We start from the raw sequence: 20,570 nt of genomic DNA on the forward strand, positions 1-20,570 counted from the left end.
GACGAGTATTGCCTTATTGTGGGTCTACCAGTGGACCACTCATATCCGCCGTAACTAATAGGTCTTGAACCCCAAAATCTATCAGTCCCATGGCATGGGTGGATTTCGCAGTGAAGAAAGTAAAGGTGCTGGAGTTGGTAGTTCAAACTACTTTCTATCTTCATTGCCAAATATTGTGTTTTGTGCCTCAGAGGTATACAAAGGTTCTTGTGTGAGCAGGAGTTTTAACTTGATGCATTTAAAATCACTTTCTCCTGCCACCGCTGTGGAACAGGGAGTCGGTGCCACTGATATCATCGTTGTGTGCCCATTGAGCACCTGCCACCCATCTGTGCACCCCACTTGCCACACCACTCACCGCTTTGCTCATCACCCCACTCGCTGCCCCCTTGCCATCCCACTGACTGCTTCACTTGTGCTTCGTTAGCTGCCCTGCTCACTGCCTAGAGACAATGCCTAAAAAGGGATCAGGGCAGTGAGTTGAAGGGAGGCAGTGAGCGGGAGGGAGGCAGTGAGCGGAACGGTGAGCAAAGCACAATAGCTATCCCAGGATTTTTAACTGGTGTTTTGGGGTTCAATATTCTGTGAAAACTGCAATCCTTAACCATGGTGAAAGAGACACATTTTATTGCTGCTGCACTTATTAAATTATCTTTACGCTACTCAATATTATGGATGCTCAATATTCTTTGATGCAGGCAGCTACCTGAGGCACCGCTGGCAGTGATGTCACAGGAACTGCGACTGCATGTCCGGTGCCTCTGCAGGTTCAGGGGCAGCAAACACAGCCAAAAAATATAGAGGCCTTGCTTCCTACAGCACAAGTGTTTGATGCTTCGGTTGTCCTTGTACCTCAGCACATAAACAACTTTCGGAAGAAAGTACTGTGACACTGGACACCACCGTTGTGTCGAAAAAGTTGCCCTCAGCCAACTTCGCACATGCAAAGCAAGCACTCTATAATTTCAGCTAATTCCCCAAGTTCTATTGCCTTCTTATCCTAGATTGTTTTGCAGCAGGACCTAAAGTCACACATCTTAGCTGCTCCATGGCCATCAGGGAAAACTTGCTGCCAATTCAAACATTGCCTGAACACAATAAATGTTTTGCTCTCATTACCATGCCCAAGTACAGCATCCAAGTTGCGGCAGGATGGACAGACACGCTAACTATGAAAGAAGCTGAAAAATCCCGAACTTGTGGAAGGGTAGAAAGGAGACTGCAAACCAGCAGCCGCACCAAACCTGAGAGACCAGTCGAGAGCGCTGTCTGACTGGTACAAGGCTTTTATTGCTCTCAAGTGCGTGCTGAGTATTTGGATGCATTGCTGCTCAAAGGCCAGCAGATGCAACTGCAGAAGTGACATAACTATGTACAGGCTGTTTTCGGACAGAAAAAGAGGGATCCTGTGCTTTGGTGGCAGCATGTTAACTGTAATCTACTTGTCAAATTAAGAAAGCTGTCTTCAGCGAATTGCTGCTTACCACAGACTCCAAAACATCTGTTCCTTTGAGCCTTTATTGAACCAGCCGCCCGAGGACAGATTTGGTTTGTTTTCTAATGAAATTCACAACTTTTCAAGTTCAACCATTGAAGAGAAGCAGTGAATGTAATTTCAGCTTGCAAATTTTACCATTCCCACTCATGTACTGTTAACATCACAGTTCTGCAGGATGTGAGTCATACTTTCCTGTTTGCTAATTGGGCCAGTGGTGCAATGGATAACGTGTTTGATTATGGTTCAGAAAATTGTAGGTTTAACTCTTACCTGGCTAAAGGACTTTAGCAAACTTTATGTTATGACTTAACTCACTTTGCAAATTGACCTACCTGGTTTTCCTGCCTGACAGCTTGTGTGGCAAATACCTTCTTTGTATTGTGGGCAGGGTTTCAATCTCAAAATGTGTAGATTCTGAATTAAGTTCTTCATCATAGAATCCAGTGTTGCAAACATTTTTCACCTATCTCTTCTCAGCTCTCTATCTTTGCTGCATACAAAAATAAAGAAGTCTTGCTTTCTGAAGCACACCAAAGGATTTGATGACTCAATACCCAATGAACAGTTACCTCCTGTCTATCATACTCTTCAGTATTTGGCCAAATTTCCAGGCTAAAGCACAAAATAAATCTTTTCCATGATTTTTACACCTTTCTTTCCAATATGGGCAGAATGTTTCACTTTAGGTTTCATACTGTCCTATCAAAATCTACCTGAAGCTAAATTGTCCTATGAGGCATCTAATTATTTGTTCAAATTATGATATTAGAGATTGCCTTGATGTTGTAAATTGTTTTAAACTTCCTTCAGTAATTCCATCAATCATGGATGCTATAGGTATCTTTAATATCATTACCAGCTCACACACAAAAACAACTTCCTTTTACATCACACTCATTTCAGAATCACAAACAGGGCCCCTCAAATTACTAATTTCTTAAAAGTTGTTGCTTGGAGAATTAAAGAGAGTTTTCCTAATAAACCATATTAAAATGGCTTCTTGTGGAGTTAGTTTCTCTTCATAAGACAAATGCTGACATCAATGATCAATGTTGGTTTGTGCCACTCTCTGAAGCTTTTAAAACACTCCATGGAGCATTTAAGCCAGCTGAATTAACATTTTTCCTTTTATCTTTTGGTACTAAACATTACATCTTTTTTCTGTGTTTGTTTCATCCTGATTTTACGACTTTAGGCCCTCTTGTTAAACATCCTATAGCCTTAAAAGTGTCACTTTCTATCACAGAGCAGTGATGCTGTCTATCTGTGGAGATAAAACAGCCTGAAACTTTTAACAGCTCAAAAAGCCTTTTGGCATTCTCAACGCATGCTGGTAAGATTGGGCCAAATCTGTACAGTTGCCTGCAGCAAACAGCATTCTGTATTTCATTTAAACTATCACTACTCCTCTTGGGTTGAATAGCTTCCACAAATCTCAACCACAAATTTCACCTCTTGTAAAAATGCTTATGAAGAAAGAATGTGCACTACTGTACAATGACATCTGACACCACTGTTGTGTCCGAACAATTGCTCGAGCCAAAAGAGAATTGGACAATGCGTATGTCGATCATGCTACGTCCCACGTGCAAAGTAAGCACTCTGCTATTTGAGTTCATTCCCCTGTTTCTGTTTACATCTTACCCTAGCTTGCTACGCAGGGGCCTTCAGTACTTGCTCCAAGCTTCTCCGCAATAAGCAGGGAAATCCTGCTTCAAGGTTAAAAACAAAAAACTGCGAATGCTGGAAATCCAAAACAAAAACAGAATTACCTGGAAAAACTCAGCAAGTCTGGCAGCATCGGCGGAGAAGAAAAGAGTTGACGTTTCGAGTCCTCATGACCCTTCATGAGCTGATTGAATGTTAGAAGAGGGGTGAAATATAAGCTGGTGCAAGGTGGGTGGGGGGGAAGAGAAGTGGTGGGGGGATGGTGTGGTTGTAGGGCCAAGCAAGCAGTGATAGGAGCAGATAATAAAAAGATGTCACCGACAATGGAACAAAGAAGTGTTGAAGGTGGTGATATTATCTAAACGAATGTGCTAATTAAGAATGGATGGCAGGGCACTCAAGGCACAGCTCTAGTGGGGGTGGGGAGTTCAAGATCTAAAGTTGTTGAATTCAATATTCAGTCCAGAAGGCTGTAAAGTGTCTAGTCGTAAGACGAGGTGCTGTTCCTCCAGTTTGCGTTGGGCTTCACTGGAACAATGCAGCAAGCCAAGGACAGACATGTGGGCAAGAGAGTAGGGTGGAGTGTTAAAATGACGGGGAGGTTTGGGTCTTTCTTGCAGACAGACCGCAGGTGTTCTGCAAAGCGGTCGCCCAGTATACGTTTGGTCTCTCCAATGTAGAGGAGACCGCATTGGGAGCAACAAATGCAGTAGACTAAGTTGGGGGAAATGCAAGTGAAATGCTGCTTCACTTGAAAGGAGTGTTTGGGCCCTTGGACGGTGAGGAGAGAAGAAGTGAAGAGGCAGGTGTTGCATCTTTTGTGTGGGCATGGGGAGGTGCCATAGGTACGGGTTGAGGGGTAGGGGGTGATGGAGGAGTGGACCAGGGTGTCCCGGAGGGAATGATCCCTACGGAATGCCACCGGGGGGGTGAGGGGTAGATGTGTTTGGTGGTGGCATCATGCTGGATTTGGCGGAAATGGCGGAGGATGATCCTTTGAATGCGGAGCTGGTGGGGTGATAAGTGAGGACAAGGGTCACCCTATCATGTTTCTGGGAGGGAGGAGAAGGCGTGAAGGCGGATGTGCGGGAGATGGGCCGGACACGGTTGAAGGCCCTGTCAACGACCGTGTGTGGAAAACCTCGGTTAAGGAAGAAGGAGGACATGTCAGAGGAACTGTTTTTGAAGGTAGCATCATCGGAACAGATGCGACAGAGGCAAAGGAACTGAGAGAATGGGATGGAGTCCTTACAGGAAGTGGGGTGTGAGGAGCTGTAGTCGAGGTAGCTGTGGGAGTCAGTAGGCTTGTAATGGATATTGGTGGACAGTCTATCACCAGAAATTGAGACAGAGAGGTCAAGGAAGGGAAGGGAAGTGTCAGAGATGGACCATGTGAAAATGATGGAGGGGCGGAGATTGGAAGCAAAATTAATAAATTTTTTCCAAGTCCCGACGAGAGCATGAAGCAGCACTGAAGTAATCATCAATGTACCGGAGAAAGAGTTGTGGGAGGGGGCCAGAGTAGGACTGGAACAAGGAATGTTCCACATACCCCATAAAGAGACAGGCATAGCTGGGGCCCATGAGGGTACCCATAGCCACACCTTTTATTTGGAGGAAGTGAGAGGAGTTGAAGGAGAAATTGTTCAGTGTGAGAACAAGTTCAGCCAGACGGAGGAGAGTAATGGTGGATGGGGATTGTTCGGGCCTCTGTTCGAGGAAGAAGCTAAGGGCCCTCAGACCATCCTGGTGGGGTATGGAGGTGTAGAGGGATTGGATGTCCATGGTGAAGAGGAAGCGATTGGGGCCAGAGAACTTGAAATTGTTGATGTGACGTAAGGTGTCAGAGGAATCACGGATGTAGGTGGGAAGGGACTGGGCAAGGGGAGAGAGAAGGCCCCAGCTATGCCTGTCTCTTTATGGGGTATGTGGAACATTCCTTGTTCCAGTCCTACTCTGACCACCTCCCACAACTCTTTCTCCGGTACATTGATGATTACTTCGGTGCTGCTTCATGCTCTCATCGGGACTTGGAAAAATTTATTAATTTTGCTTCCAATCTCCACCCCTCCATCATTTTCACATGGTCCATCTCTGACACTTCCCTTCCCTTCCTTGACATCTCTGTCTCAATTTCTGGAGATAGACGGTCCACCATTATCCATTACAAGCCTACTGACTCCCACAGCTACCTCGACTACAGCTCCTCACACCCCACTTCCTGGAAGGACTCCATCCCATTCTCTCAGTTCCTTCGCCTCCGTCGCATCTGTTCTGATGATGCTACCTTCAAAAACAGTTCCTCTGACATGTCCTCCTTCTTCCTTAACCGAGGTTTTCCACCCATGGTCGTTGACAGAGCCCTCAAATGTGTCCGGTCCATCTCCCGCACATCCGCCCTCACGCCTTCTCCTCCCTCCCAGAAACATGATAGGGTGCCCCTTGTCCTCACTTATCACCCCACCAGCTCCACATTCAAAGGATCATCCTCCGCCATTTCCGCCAAATCCAGCATGATGCCATCACCAAACACATCTTCCCCTCACCCACCCTGGTGGCATTCCGTAGGGATCGTTCCCTCCAGGACACCCTGGTCTACTCCTCCATCACCCCCTACTCCTCAACCCCTACTTATGGCACCTCCCCATGCCCACACAAAAGATGCAACACCTGCCTCTTCACTTCTTCTCTCCTCACCGTCCAAGGGCCCAAACACTCCTTTCAAGTGAAGCAGCATTTCACTTGCATTTACCCCAACTTAGTCTACTGCATTTGTTGCTTCCAATGCGGTCTCCTCTACATTGGAGAGACCAAACGTATACTGGGCGACCGCTTTGCAGAACACCTGCGGTCTGTCTGCAAGAAAGACCCAAACCTCCCCGTCATTTTAACACTCCACCCTACTCTCTTGCCCACATGTCTGTCCTTGGCTTGCTGCATTGTTCCAGTGAAGCCCAACGCAAACTGGAGGAACAGCACCTCATCTTCCGACTAGGCACTTTACAGCCTTCTGGACTGAATATTGAATTCAACAACTTTAGATCTTGAACTCCCTCCTCTATCCCCACCCCCTTTCCATTTCTTCCCCCTTCCTTTTGTTTTTTCCAATAATTTATATAGATTTTTCTTTTTCCACCTATTTCCATTATGTTTAAATCTTGTATGTGAGGCTAGTCTTTCCACCCCACCCCCACTAGAGCTGTACCTTGAGTGCCCTGCCATCCATTCTTAATTAGCACATTCGTTTAGATAATATTACCACCTTCAACACTTCTTTGTTCCATTGTCTGTGACATCTTTTGATTATCTGCTCCTATCACTGCTTGCTTGTCTCTACAACCACACCCCCCCAATACTTCTCTTTCCCCCCCTCCCACCTTAGACCAGCTTATATTTCACCCCTCTTCTAACATTCAATCAGTTCTGTTGAAGGGTCATGAGGACTCAAAACGTCAACTCTTTTCTTCTCCGCCGATGCTGCCAGACCTGCTGAGTTTTTCCAGGTAATTCTGTTTTTGGTCTGCTTCAAGGTTGGCCTGCTGCCTAAACACATAAAATGCTTTGCTCCACCCAGATTTGACGAGCAACAGCAGGCGAGCACTTGCAGGATGAAAAACCACAATAATTATCAAAGATACTGAGAAGAGCCCAAGTTGCAGAAGGGAAGCAACAATGCTGCACTGGTGGAGGTGCTGTCCTTTGGGTGAGCTATTAAATCAGGATTCTGTCTGCCTTCTCACCACTTCTCTTTGCAACTTTCCATTTGGATACCTTGGATAAAAGTGTGGGGTGAAAACCACACAGAAAGGGAAGAAAAATGAACACATCCACATGTGCCACCATTAAATTTAAAAAGATTTATTTCAGTACTCAACAATGTTGTTTCCTGATTCTCAGGTCAAAACGAAAAATCCACAAGGGAGAGAAAAATATAGCCGGAGAGGCTAAGTACAAAACTCAGCAGCAAACATATTTCACTCCATCAAACTGCAATAAATGGTCAATCAAAGCGAGGGTTGCTGGGATCACAATTCAAATTGAGGAAGGGAAGATTTTTTTGCTGTTTTCTGTCTTTTTTGTCAAACAAATAACAAAGGATTTCTCGTAATTATTTCTCTTTATATATATTTATATAAAATACATCAAAGCATGCTAAGCGTTTCATAAGGCAGGGGGAAAATTGTAATTTTTTTTAAAAAATGTACACTTTTGCAATTGGTTTACATCATGTTGTTCTGTAGCGAGTTTGCCTCAGCACTCGCGCTGTCTTTGTTGTCGTGTTTTGGCGTCCAGTTGTTTTGCACGTTTAGTGAGTCTCCGTCTTTCGGGCAAGTTTTTATTGAATCTTGAGTTTTATTTTGTCCGTTTGCATCATCCTGGAGATAGAATTGTTGCAAAACAAAAATAAACCCCACAATCACGCACGCACGCACACAACAAATGGATATACACACACACACAAACATACATGGATACACGTATACAGATAGACACACAAACACATATAAACACACAAACACACACACGAAAACACAGACTCACACAAACAAACGCACACATGGATACAGACACACATACACACAGAGAGACGCACACACAGGAAAGAAGAAAAGAGAAGAAAAGGTAAGAAAAGGATATGCTGATCCTGGGAGTGATACAGAATCAAAGCTTTCCCTCAGATCGGGTTTGAGAATGAGAAACATCAGCTTCCAGTCACAGCACATTTAGGCAATTCATAATCCAAGATGGAAAGTGAACACTTTTTATGGGGGTCCAACAGGTTTAATAGTCAATGTAGCGTTACAGCCATTCTTAATGATTAACTGAAAACAATTGGACCATTGACCTCAAGTGATTGGATAACTGAGTGGCAGTGCAAGGAAGCTGGATTAACATCAGTACAGATACAGTTGGTAACACAGTGCTGGGGAATAGGTTACTAAGTGACCGTGTGAGGAGTTGGATTCACATCAATAGTGATAATATGGGATGGTGATTGGGAAAAGTTAGTACTAGTGATCAGGAATAGAAACCCTGCCTAACCCCAGGTTCCATCATATTGCTCAACACCAGACCATTGACCTAACTGAGATTCAGTTATCAGCACATCGGAATCAAAACTGGAGTTGTCCATTTTGCCTCAGCACACTCACCCTCTGATCTGTGACTGAGAAACAGTCAAGTGCATGTACAGGGAGCACCACACAAATCACACACAAGGTGATGAAGAGCACAGAACAACATCTGCTAGCTCTCAGAGTGGAATTACCTGGAAAAACTCAGCAGGTCTGGCAGCATCGGCGGAGAAGAAAAGAGTTGACGTTTCGAGTCCTCATGACCCTTCGACAGAACTTGAGTTCGAGTCCAGGAAAGAGCTGAAATATAAGCTGGTTTAAGGTGTGTGTGTGGGGGGCGGAGAGATAGAGAGACAGAGAGGTTGAGGGGGTTGGTGTGGTTGTAGCGACAAACAAGCAGTGATAGAAGCAGATCATCAAAAGATGTCAACAACAATAGTACAATAGGACACATAGGTGTTAAAGTTAAAGTTGGTGATATTATCTAAACGAATGTGCTAATTAAGAATGGATGGTAGGGCACTCAAGGTATAGCTCTAGTGGGTTTTTTTTATATAATGGAAATAGGTGGGAAAAGGAAAATCTTTATAATTTATTGGGAAAAAAAAAAAGAAGGGGGAAACAGAAAGGGGGTGGGGATGGGGGAGGGGACTCACGACCTAAAGTTGTTGAATTCAATATTCAGTCCGGAAGGCTGTAAAGTCCCTAGTCGGAAGATGAGGTGTTGTTCCTCCAGTTTGCGTTGGGCTTCACTGGAACAATGCAGCAAGCCAAGGACAGACATGTGGGCAAGAGAGCAGGGTGGAGTGTTAAAATGGCAAGCGACAGGGAGGTTTGGGTCATTCTTGCGGACAGACCGCAGGTGTTCTGCAAAGCGGTCGCCCAGTTTACGTTTGGTCTCTCCAATGTAGAGGAGACCACATTGGGAGCAACGAATGCAGTAGACTAAGTTGGGGGAAATGCAAGTGAAATGCTGCTTCACTTGAAAGGAGTGTTTGGGTCCTTGGACGGTGAGGAGAGAGGAAATGAAGGGGCAGGTGTTGCATCTTTTGCGTGGGCAAGGGGTTGTGCCATAGGAGGGGGTTGAGGAGTAGGGGGTGATGGAGGAGTGGACCAGGGTGTCCCGGAGGGAGCGATCCCTACGGAATGCCGATAAGGGGGGTGAAGGGAAGATGTGTTTGGTAGTGGCATCATGCTGGAGTTGGCGGAAATGGCAGAGGATGATCCTTTGAATGCGGAGGCTGGTGGGGTGATAAGTGAGGACAAGGGGGACCCTATCATGTTTCTGGGAGGGAGGAGAAGGAGTGAGGGCGGATGCGCGGGAGATGGGCCGGACACGGTTGAGGGCCCTGTCAACGACCGTGGGTGGAAAACCTCGGTTAAGGAAGAAGGAGGACATGTCAGAGGAACTGTTTTTGAATGTAGCATCATCGGAACAGATGCGACGGAGGCGAAGGAACTGAGAGAATGGGATGGAGTCCTTACAGGAAGTGGGGTGTGAGGAGCTGTAGTCGAGATAGCTGTGGGTGTCGGTGGGTTTGTAATGGATATTGGTGGATAGTCTATCACCAGAGATTGAGACAGAGAGGTCAAGGAAGGGAAGGGAAGTGTCAGAGATGGACCACATGAAAATGATGGAGGGGTGGAGATTGGAAGCAAAATTAATAAATTTTTCCAAGTCCTGACGAGAGCATGAAGCAGCACCGAAATAATCATCGATGTACCGGAGAAAGAGTTGTGGAAGGGGGCCGGAGTAGGACTGCAACAAGGAATGTTCCACATACCCCATAAAGAGACAGGCATAGCTGGGGCCCATGCGGGTACCCATAGCCACACCTTTTATTTGGAGGAAGTGAGAGGAGTTGAAGGAGAAATTGTTCAGCGTGAGAACAATTTCAGCCAGACGGAGGAGAGTAGTGGTGGATGGGGATTGTTCGGGCCTCTGTTCGAGGAAGAAGCTAAGGGCCCTCAGACCATCCTGGTGGGGGATGGAGGTGTAGAGGGATTGGACGTCCATGGTGAAGAGGAAGCGGTAGGGGCCAGGGAACTGGAAATTGTTGATGTGACGTAAGGTGTCAGAGGAATCACGGATGTAGGTGGGAAGGGACTGGACAAGGGGAGAATTTGCCATTTTAACACTCCACCCTGCTCTCTTGCCCACATGTCTGTCCTTGGCTTGCTGCATTGTTCCAGTGAAGCCCAACGCAAACTGGAGGAACAACACCTCATCTTCCGACTAGGGACTTTACAGCCTTCCGGACTGAATATTGAATTCAACAACTTTAGGTCGTGAGTCCCCTCCCCCATCCCCACCCCCTTTCTGTTTCCCCCTTCTTTTTTTTTCCCAATAAATTATAAAGATTTTCCTTTTCCCACCTATTTCCATTATATAAAAAAAAACCCACTAGAGCTATACCTTGAGTGCCCTACCATCCATTCTTAATTAGCACATTCGTTTAGATAATATCACCAACTTTAACTTTAACACCTATGTGTCCTATTGTACTATTGTTGTTGACATCTTTTGATGATCTGCTTCTATCACTGCTTGTTTGTCGCTACAACCACACCAACCCCCTCCACCTCTCTGTCTCTCTATCTCTCCGCCCCCCACACACACACCTTAAACCAGCTTATATTTCAGCTCTTTCCTGGACTCGAACTCAAGTTCTGTCGAAGGGTCATGAGGACTCGAAAAGTCAACTCTTTTCTTCTCCGCCGATGCTGCCAGACCTGCTGAGTTTTTCCAGGTAATTCTGTTTTTGTTTTGGATTTCCAGCATCCGCAGTTTTTTTGTTTTTATCTCAGAGTGGATATGTGGTCATTTAGTTAGGAACTGGATATAGTTTTAAGTAATGTATATTTGTATTTTAGGAACAAGCTAAAGCTTTAGGTTTAACTTATTTTTTATTCGAGTGTTAAGAAAGGTGAAACCTGGGTTTGGTGTCAGTGAAGAGTTTTTCTGTGAAATGCAGTCAGAAGCCCAGGCCCTGTTTTTATACATGCATTTTTAATGGGGTTTTAGGACTTTTGAAGTGAAGAGATGGGTTACCAAAGGGTTAGTAGTTTAGGGAATACAAAAAACAAAGCAGAAAAAAAACTGTGCTGTTGCCTAGCAACAGGGTATCAAAGAGAGAGACCCACAGAGATACAGGGAGGAACAAGAAAAGCAGTTTTTAGTTTCAGTTGGTATGTATATACCGCAGAGTGAATACAGAAAAGTCTAAGACTCACTCTCTAGCTGAAAATGATGCTAGACTGTTAAGGAACTCATGTGTAAAGTTTAAGTATTAGTGAATTAGAGTGAGTTTTCTGGATATCTCAAGGAGATACCAATTGTGGAAGGACATCTAGTGAAAGTTCAGATGTTTTCTGGAAAAGAAACCTCTTTGCAACTGAACCAGCTCTACCCTTTGGTGTGGAAATAGTGATACCTCTTCACTGGAGTATTGGGTCTATAAAGGTATTGCTGGAATAAAAGAGATAGCATGAGTTTGAATCATTTTATTCTTGGTGTCTGTGTTAAAAACTTTCCAACCTTTTTGTTGTCTGTAATATAGTTAATGCTTCTTGTTTAATAATTTTTTAATGTTTAAAAAGTCAACAGCAGACTTCTGTAAATCTGTTTCAGTAAGTACCCTCCACGGTTTAAAAAAACAAAATATTAATATCTATCAAGCCAGGTTCTATTCTGGGATCTGACTTGTCCAGTAATAACATCAGTTGGGATCGTAACAATTTCAGTGAAAGTAAATCGATCAACATGGAAGCATGTGCTGTGTCTTGATATCATCGCTGACAGTATTACCTGCAGCTTTCTAGAAACATCAGTGAAAAACATTTCAAACCACAATGAGCAATTACTGAAGAAATATTCTCTTCAAGCCAAAGCATTGGGGAAGAGCTTTTAATGCCAGTTCATAGCATTGTTGAAATTAAGCACAGGAGGCCATTCAGCCTACCACTCCAGTGTTGACTCTTCAACTTCAGCTGTCTGCTCTAATCCATTTTTCCTGCCTATACCTCGTAATTTGTTATGTTCTTCCTTTTGAAATCCTTCTCTAGCTCCCTTTTAAATGATAAAGCTCAATAACCTCCTAATGTAAGCCATTCAATTGAAGTGGAAATTAGTGGAGATGTATAACAGCTGGCTGATTAGATATCACCAGGTTACACTGTCAAAAGTTAAAATGACCCTCTCCATGTTCTACTAGCTCTCACTACAAAAATATTTCTTCTCACCTCCTTCTTTGTTGTTTTGCTATTCTTGTTACTGATTCACCAACCATTAGAAACAAACTTTCACTATTTATCCATCTGAAACCTTAAGTAAGTTAAAGTCTCTATTACCTGGCCTTTAACCTTCACTTTTCCACAAAACAGTCCTAATTTTTCTCCATCACTAGAATTTCTGGATGATGGCAACGTTATTTTCAAGTGCATTACTCAACTATGTAAATCATGTCAAATGCTTCAATGTCTCATTTCACCTAACATTGTCTAGCTCTTCTTAGAGTATAAAGTCATTTATAGCACAGGAGGCCACTTGGCCCATCAAGCCCATGCCGGCTCTCCATGGAACAATCCAGTCAGTCCGCCTCCCCTGCTAGATCCCCGTAGCCAATGATTTCTTTTGAAATCGTTGATTGTTTCTGCTTCCACCACTCTCATGGGCGGCGAGTTCCTGGTTATTACCACTCGCTACATAAAAAGATTCTCCTCACAATCTCCCTGCATCTCTTACCAAAAACCTTAAATCTGTCTCCCCACGTCCATGTACTAATGGGAACAGTTTTTTCCTGTCTATTTTTCCAAACCTGTCCTAAGCTTGTACACTTTAATCAAATCTCCCCCTCAATCTCCTTTGCTCCAAGGAGAACAAACCCAGCTTTTCCAACTAAAAGCTGGAACTAAAATCCCGCATCCCTAGAACCATTCTGGTAAATCTCTTCTGTGCCCTCTCAAAGAGCATTATTTCTTTCCTAAAGTGTGGTGACCAAAACTGGATGCAATAGTCTAATTAGTTCCTAACCAGAGGTTTTTAAATGCGCAGCATAACTTCCCTGCTTTTGTACTCAATTCCTCTATTTATGAAGCACAAGGGTAGGATTTTTTGAATGGAGGAGTTTCCCAGCCTGTAACCTGAAGAGTTTGGGTGCAACACAGCCTGCCGATCCCAGTTGCTTTGCAGCCATTTAACAAAGAGCATTAATTGGCAGGAGGTGGGACTTCTGTCCTCACTCGGGAGAAAGTCCCGCCATGGAGACCTGTCAAGCATCTGATTGGACCAGTTAGGTGTGGGGTTTCATGGTGGGAACAGGAGTGAAAGCCTGAGAGGTGAGGGGAGAGGCATTTGTGGGTTGTGATAGCAAGGCCCGGCAAAGAGGGACCAACCAGGGGATTGGGGGGAATAGACCTTGGGGGGTGCATAGTCTGGAAAGGGGGCCAGTGATGGAGGTGTGCTCCCCATCATTTCTCACTTGAGCCCGAGCAGGGAAATCTGCCAGGCATTCCCCCATCCCTGAACTCCTCCCGCTGGCCGAAAAATTGTGGCCAGACAGGAAGTGAACCTTCAGTGTCCAATAATTGTCATAAACTTTTGCCCCAAGATCCCATATGCTTTGCTAACCACCCTCTCAAAGTGTTCTGTCACTTTCAAAGATTGATGCACATGTACCCTCAAGTCACTTTGTTGCTGCCCACTCTTTAGAACTGTGCCATTAAGCCGATATTGCCTGTCAATATTCCTTCTGGCAAAATACATTATTCACACCTCTGTACTAAATTCCATCTGCAATTTGCCTGTTCATTCTGCTAGCCTATCTATATCCTGTTGCAGGCAATTTGTTTCATCCTCACTGTTTGCCGTTCCTCCAAGTTTGGTAATATCAGCAAATTTTGAAATGCTACCCTGTATTCCAAGATCCAAGTCATTCATATATAGCAAAAAAGCTGGAGTCTGAACATTGACCCTTGGAGAACACTGCTGCCTACCATCCTCCAGTCTAAAAAATAACCATTTTCTATGACCCACTGTTTTTTGTCCTTTTTATGTGTAATTTTTTTATCCAATTAGGCACTGACCCTCCTATTCTATGAGCCTCAATTTCATTGACCAGTCTTTTATGTGGTACTTTGTCGAACACTATCTTAATATCCATATCAATAACATTCACCTCATCCCCTTCATCAACCTTCTCTGTTACTTTTCAAAAAATTCAGTTAGATTAGTCAAGCACGACCTGCCCTTCACAACTCCATAATGGCTCTACTGTGCTTGTTGATTTTTTTTCCTGATTATTATTCCTTCCTAAACAAAACATGCTCTGCCCAAATGCGCCTGCATGTAGAAAATATCCCTTTAAGAATGAAGTTCTATATTTTAAAAGCCGTAGGATAATTAAGCAAAGAGAATGAACACGAGAATCATATCCCCAACTGATCACCAATCTTTACGTTTCAGGCTTGAAATCTTGACATGATGGTGAAAGTGGGACCACCTCATGGGGATGCGATGTCCAATGATGCCACTACTCAGTTGGGTTCTCTAGATTAAAGCAGTATGGTCAAACCCTGATAAATGCATCTCTCACTTCCCAAGGGGCTTCATATTCTGTACAGTAGAAAAGGGAAGGGAATTGTTCTACTAGGATTCCAAGTACCCAAAGTCAGTGGGATATAGGCCTGCACTTTGGAATTTCACGCAATGGGAGTGAAAGGGAAGAGGTTAGTCAATTAAGCTTTTATTCAATGAATAGAATTGGGAAGGAGATGGTTCTGTTGAGAGTTCATGCAATGAGGGTGAATGGGAAGAGGTTTGTTCCATTGTGAATCTAGACAATGGGAGTAAATGGGAAGGGGTTTGCTCCATTGAGATTCTATAAAATTGGATTAGATGAGAGGAGTTAGTTCAATGATGTTTCATGGACAGCAGGAGTGAAGCGGTTTGTTCCATTGGCTTTAAAAACAATCAGAAACTACAAGCCAGTTAGCTTAACATCTGCCATGGGGAAAATGTTGGAAGCTATTACTAAAGAAGCTATAGCAGGGCACTTGGATAAATTCAAGGTAATCAGGTAGAGTCAACATGATTTTGTGAAAGGGAAATCGTGTTTAACCAACTTTTTGGAGTTCTTTGAGGAAGTAATATGTGCTGTGGATAAAGGGGAACTGGTGGTTGTTCTGTACTTAGATTTCCTGAAGGTATTTGATAAAATGCCACATCAAAGGTTATTGCGGAAGATAAAAGCTCATGGGATGGGGGTAAAATAATGGCATAGAATAGAAGATTGGTTGGCTAACAGGAAGCAGAGAGTAGGTATAAATGGGTCTTTTCCAGGTTGGCAAGATGTAACTAATGGTGTGCCTTCAGTGCTGGGGCCTCAACTGTTTACAATTTATATAAATTACTTGGATGAAGGGATGGATGGGATGGTTGCCAAATTTCCTGATGACACAAAGATATGAAGGAAAGTAACTTGTAAAGAGGACATAAGGAGGCTACAGAAAGATAAAGATAGGTTAAGTGAGTGGGCAAAGATCTGGCAAATGAAGTATAATGTGGGAATATGTGAAATTGTCCATTTTGGCAGGGAGAAAAAAAGAGAGGAATATTATTTAAATGGTGAGAAACTGCAGAGCTCCGATGCAGAGGGATCTAGGTGTCTTAGTGCATGAATCGCAAAAGGCTAGTGTGCAGGTACAGCAAGTAATTAGGAAAGCTAATAGAATGTGATAATTTATTGCAAGGAGTATTTAATATAAAAATAAAAAGGTTATGCTTCATTTATACAGTGCACTAGTGAGATCACATCTGGAGTACTGTGTGCAGTATTGGGTCACCTTATTTAAGGGAGGATGTAAATGTGTTGGAAGCAGAGAAGGTTTACCAGACTAATACGTGGAATGGGTGGGTTGTCTTATGAGGAAAGGTTGGACAGACTAGGCTTGTATCCGCTGGAATTTAGAAGAGTAAGAGGCAACTTGACTGAAACATATAGGATCCTGAGGGGTCTTGACAGGGTGGATGTAGAGAGGATATTTCCTCTTGTGGGAGGATCTAGAACTCAGGGCCACTGTTTAAAAATAAGGGGTTGCCCATTTAAAACGGGGATAAGGCAAAATTTTTTCTGTTAGAGGGTTGAGAGTCTTTGGAATTCTCTTCCTGAAAAGGCAATGGAAACAAAGTCTTTGAATATTTTTAAGGCAGGGGTGGATAGATTCTTGGTAAGCAAGGTTGGGGGGGGGGGTGCGCGGGGTGATGGGTTATAGGAGGTAGGTGGGATGCAGATTTGATGTTACTATCAGATCAGCTATGATCTTATTAAATGGCAGAGCAGGCTCAAGGAGCTGACTGGCCTACTCCTGCTCCTTGTTCGTATCTTTGTTGTAGAGTGGGTCGGAAGGGTTTTTTTCCCCAGTAGGTGTTAAATGGGAAGGGATTTAACATATTCTGATTCTAGACAATGGGAGTGAATGGGGAAGGGTTTATTGCATTGGGATTCTCTCCGGTGGGTGTCCTAAGCAAGGTGGGATTTGGATTGAGATATGTGTTTATCTGGACTGTAACAGCAACTAATCTGTTTATATGACTACAGGACAAGGTGAACAAACAAATCTTATTATCAGTCCACTAGAAATGTGTAAGGTATCTGTCAAATTTTAATGTACTGCAATTTTAGAAGTATTTAACATTCAATGAGCATTCTGCTCTATTCGAGAATGACAAACACAGATCAATTAAAATCATTTCACCAGGTTTGAAGCTGCTATATTGTCTAGGTCAAAATCAGTTGGTTTTAAGGTGTGACACTGACCACTGAAAGATGAATATCTGCTCATCAAACTCAGAAGTCTGCTTTTTGGGAGATCAGATTTTTTTCTCTCTCTCCCTTAACTCTCTGATTGTTCCTGGACAGTCCTGTGTGATAATTCTCCATTTAGATTGAGTGTTGACTGACCATTCAATCATGGAGGGAGCCAAACCAAATTCTGTACTCACCCAACATCAGCAAACATATACTTTGGATGGGGAGGAGGGGATCACAGATCAAAAGTGAGTACTTTGGTGAAATGTGTTTCCTTCCCTAGCCATGGGGTACTGAGCAAATTGCAGCATCATCTCCATTACCCCAATTGGGATTCTTCTGCTCAATATGAATTAGGCATTTGTACCTAAGACCTTCTCGACTACTTAGCTCATTATTGAACTAGATGGTGCATACTTTTTCTAATTTGTCCTCAGGATAAGGGTGACATTGGTGAGGTCACATTTATTACCCATCACCCGTGACCCCAGGGACATTAAAAGTCAACCATATAGTGTAGGACTGGAATCACATGTACATAAGTGTCGCAGGTTTCCTTTCATGAAGAACAGAATCAACCAGTTGTGTTCTTTTTACAACAAACAGAAGCTTTCAGGATCATTTTTTTGTAAGCTCACCAATTATAAGCCTAGGCTCATTGTAGTTTAGAAGAATGAAAGATGATCTTATTGAAACATATAAAATTCTGAGGGAGCTTAAACAGGGTAGGTGTTGAGGGGATATTTCCTCTTGTGGGGAATCTAGAACTAGGGACTACAGTTTAAAGATAGGGATCTCCCATTTAAGATGGAGGTGAAGAAGAATTTCTTCTCTCAGAGGGCTGCTAGTATTTCGAATTCTCTTCCCCAACGAGCAGTGGAGGCTGTGTCATTGAATATATTCAAGGCTGAGTTGGACAGATTTTTAATTGGCAAGGGAGTCAAGGATCATGGGGGACAGGCAAGAAAGTGTCGTTAAGGCCACAATCAGAACAGCATCATCATATTGAATGGTGGAGTAGGCTCGATGGGCCAAATGCCTTACTCCTGCTCCTGTTTCTTATGATCCAATTCCACAAGTTTCCATTGTGAGATTTGAACTTTTAACTGAGCTGCTAGTTCCTTCGCATCACCACTAGACTAAAGCCATGGTTTTCAAGGCAATAGTGATCCCAACATTCCTATATGCTTTGGAGACTTGGACAACCGAAATCAGCCACCTCAAAATACTGGAGAAGTACTACCAGTGGTGCCTTCACAAGATCCTCCCAATTTCGTGGCAGGAAAGGCATTTTGATGGCAGCATCCTCTCCTAAGGTAATATGCCCAGCATTGAGGCACCTATCACTTAAAGTCAGTTCCACTGGGAGGAACATGGTCATTCATTTGCCTGACACTGGATTTCCGAAGCAACTGCTACTCAGAACACTGTTGCAGCAGAAAACTCCTAGGAGATCAACAGAAATGTTTTAGGGATGCCCTCAAAGCATCCCTTAAGAGATCAAACACCCTCACCTACGCATGGGAGTCTCTGGCTTGTGACTGGTCAAAATGGAGGTTTATTCAGGCAGGCATCGATCACATTGAGAGACTACAGAAGGACACAGAGGCAAAGTCGAGTTGTCGGAGAGAGCTCACAAACCACCAAACACCTCATCTGCCTGACCCTTCAAGCACCACCGTATTCCTGGATGTGGCAGACTCAGCAGACTTCATATTGGACTTATCAGCCATCTCCGAACCGACCGAACTGGAGTGGAAGAAAGTCATCCTCAATCCCGAGGGACTCCCTAAGAAGAACTAGACCACCATATTCCAGTATAATTAAGTATTAATGGGTCAAAATAATAATTAAGCATTGGTGAGTCAATGTGGACATTGCTGAACACTGGTCTAACTGCAGTCTCCTGTGTTATTGGATTGAAACCTGCAGGCAAATGACCAACTTCTCTCCAAATTTTATTACGCTTTTAGCACCGCATAGGTACCCACTCTACATCCTCTGGCAGAGTATGTTCCTCAAATGAGCCAGCCCGTAGCCAGCTGAGGATACAAAATGGGACAGGGCGGGATAAACCTGGCCATTTTTAGACACTTTCTGGTGACCATGTGCAAAGGTCTTTGGCAGTACACTTGCATTTGTAGCAGGAAATTTGTGGCAGGGACCTGAAAGAATCTTGACAGGCAACTAAGCCTTCAAAATGGAATAATTTTCGAAGAAAGGCTTTTGACCTTCATCAACATCTGTTCCACAACCACACGCCATCCCCTGCAATCCATCCACTGAAAGGATGGAGGAAGCAGATTTAGTAGTAATGTGCGAAGGAGAATTGCATATGTGCTTGAAAAGGAAACGCTTGCTGGACAATGGGTCAAATGACCTCCTTCTGCCAGATTGTCATAAAAACCCAACAGCTTCACTGATGTCCTTTAGGGAAGGAAACCAGCCATTCTTATCCAGTTCAGCAAAATATAATGCCAGTCAGACACTGATGTGATTGGTTCTGAAAAAGTTGAGCCATTCATTCAGTTGTATCAGAAGGTGGCTCACTACCACCTTTTTTGGGCAACCAAGGATGAGCAATAGCTGTTGACCTTGCCAGTAATACTCACATCCTGAGAAGAAAAAAAACTTCACACGTCAGCAAGCTCTGCACTTTCATAACTCTTTTCCCAAAATAAAATCAGATGAGCAGAGCAACTTCAACAGAGCTTTACCCTTGAACCTATTTCCACAGCCCACTGCCCCTTCTAACTTATCCTGCAATTCAAGTACTGTTTACTGACTTAAGCGAGTTCCTTTTCTCAGAGTTGCTGCTTTAAAAATCCTCAAATTTCCAAAGGTGGTCAGAGAGGGGCAATTTTCTGCTGTAAGATCAGACTTGCTCCGGACGGCAGGTAGACTTTTCTTCTAGCTGCGGGATATGCAGGCATTTAGAAAATATGCAAGAGATTACCTGACATATAATATCATAGTAAACCAACACATGGGCATGGGGTAAAACATTAGATGAAATGGTGCAGAGTTTTCTTACATTTGCCTGGGAGCCTTCAGCAATGGTGGAGAGAGAGAAATTGTCATTGTGTTGTTCCAGCTGAGGCCTGTATTTGCTGAAAAAAAAGTAGAAAGTTTCATTTAATGTATCATATTAATTCAAAGTGTCATGAAGGATAGACATAACATTTCACCTGTAAGTCACCTGTAACTCCTCAATGCATGATTGCAGTCCCACAAAGCATTCCATCAATCGGCAATTCTTTGCCTTTCATTCGAATCTTTGTTCTTCAAACTTGTTTTTAATCTTTCAATTCATTAGGCGAGAGATGGCGGGGGCCGGGGGGGGGGGGGGGGGGGGGGGGGGGTGGGTCTTACCCACTGGCGGGATTGGGGAAGGTCTGCTGTATTAAGTGCCACCTGGTCAGCGACGGACCTTCCACAGGATCAAGCAAACCCCTCTCCTTGAAAGATGCTGTGCAATCAGAGGCTGATAGCTGTCTATTGCAGGCTGTGCCAGTGGGAGTG

At 43.8% G+C, this 20,570-nt stretch overlaps 1 protein-coding gene across 1 annotated transcript in view; it reads right to left on the minus strand.

Annotated features, from left to right (window-relative positions):
* Nucleotides 1–7,386: 7,386 nt before the first annotated feature.
* LOC121278839 (chondroitin sulfate proteoglycan 5-like) overlaps nucleotides 7,387–20,570 on the minus strand; it is an 83,517-nt gene continuing 70,333 nt past the window's right edge. Inside the window, exons 4-5 of the mRNA XM_041189296.1 lie at nucleotides 20,005–20,158; nucleotides 7,387–7,542 (exon numbers count right to left, since the gene is read on the minus strand). Of these exons, the coding sequence (XP_041045230.1) occupies nucleotides 7,387–7,542; nucleotides 20,005–20,158 (310 nt within the window). The remainder of the gene's footprint in view (nucleotides 7,543–20,004; nucleotides 20,159–20,570) is intronic.

Source organism: Carcharodon carcharias, chromosome 6 (genome assembly GCF_017639515.1).
Source record: "Carcharodon carcharias isolate sCarCar2 chromosome 6, sCarCar2.pri, whole genome shotgun sequence".
NCBI lineage: Eukaryota > Metazoa > Chordata > Chondrichthyes > Lamniformes > Lamnidae > Carcharodon > Carcharodon carcharias.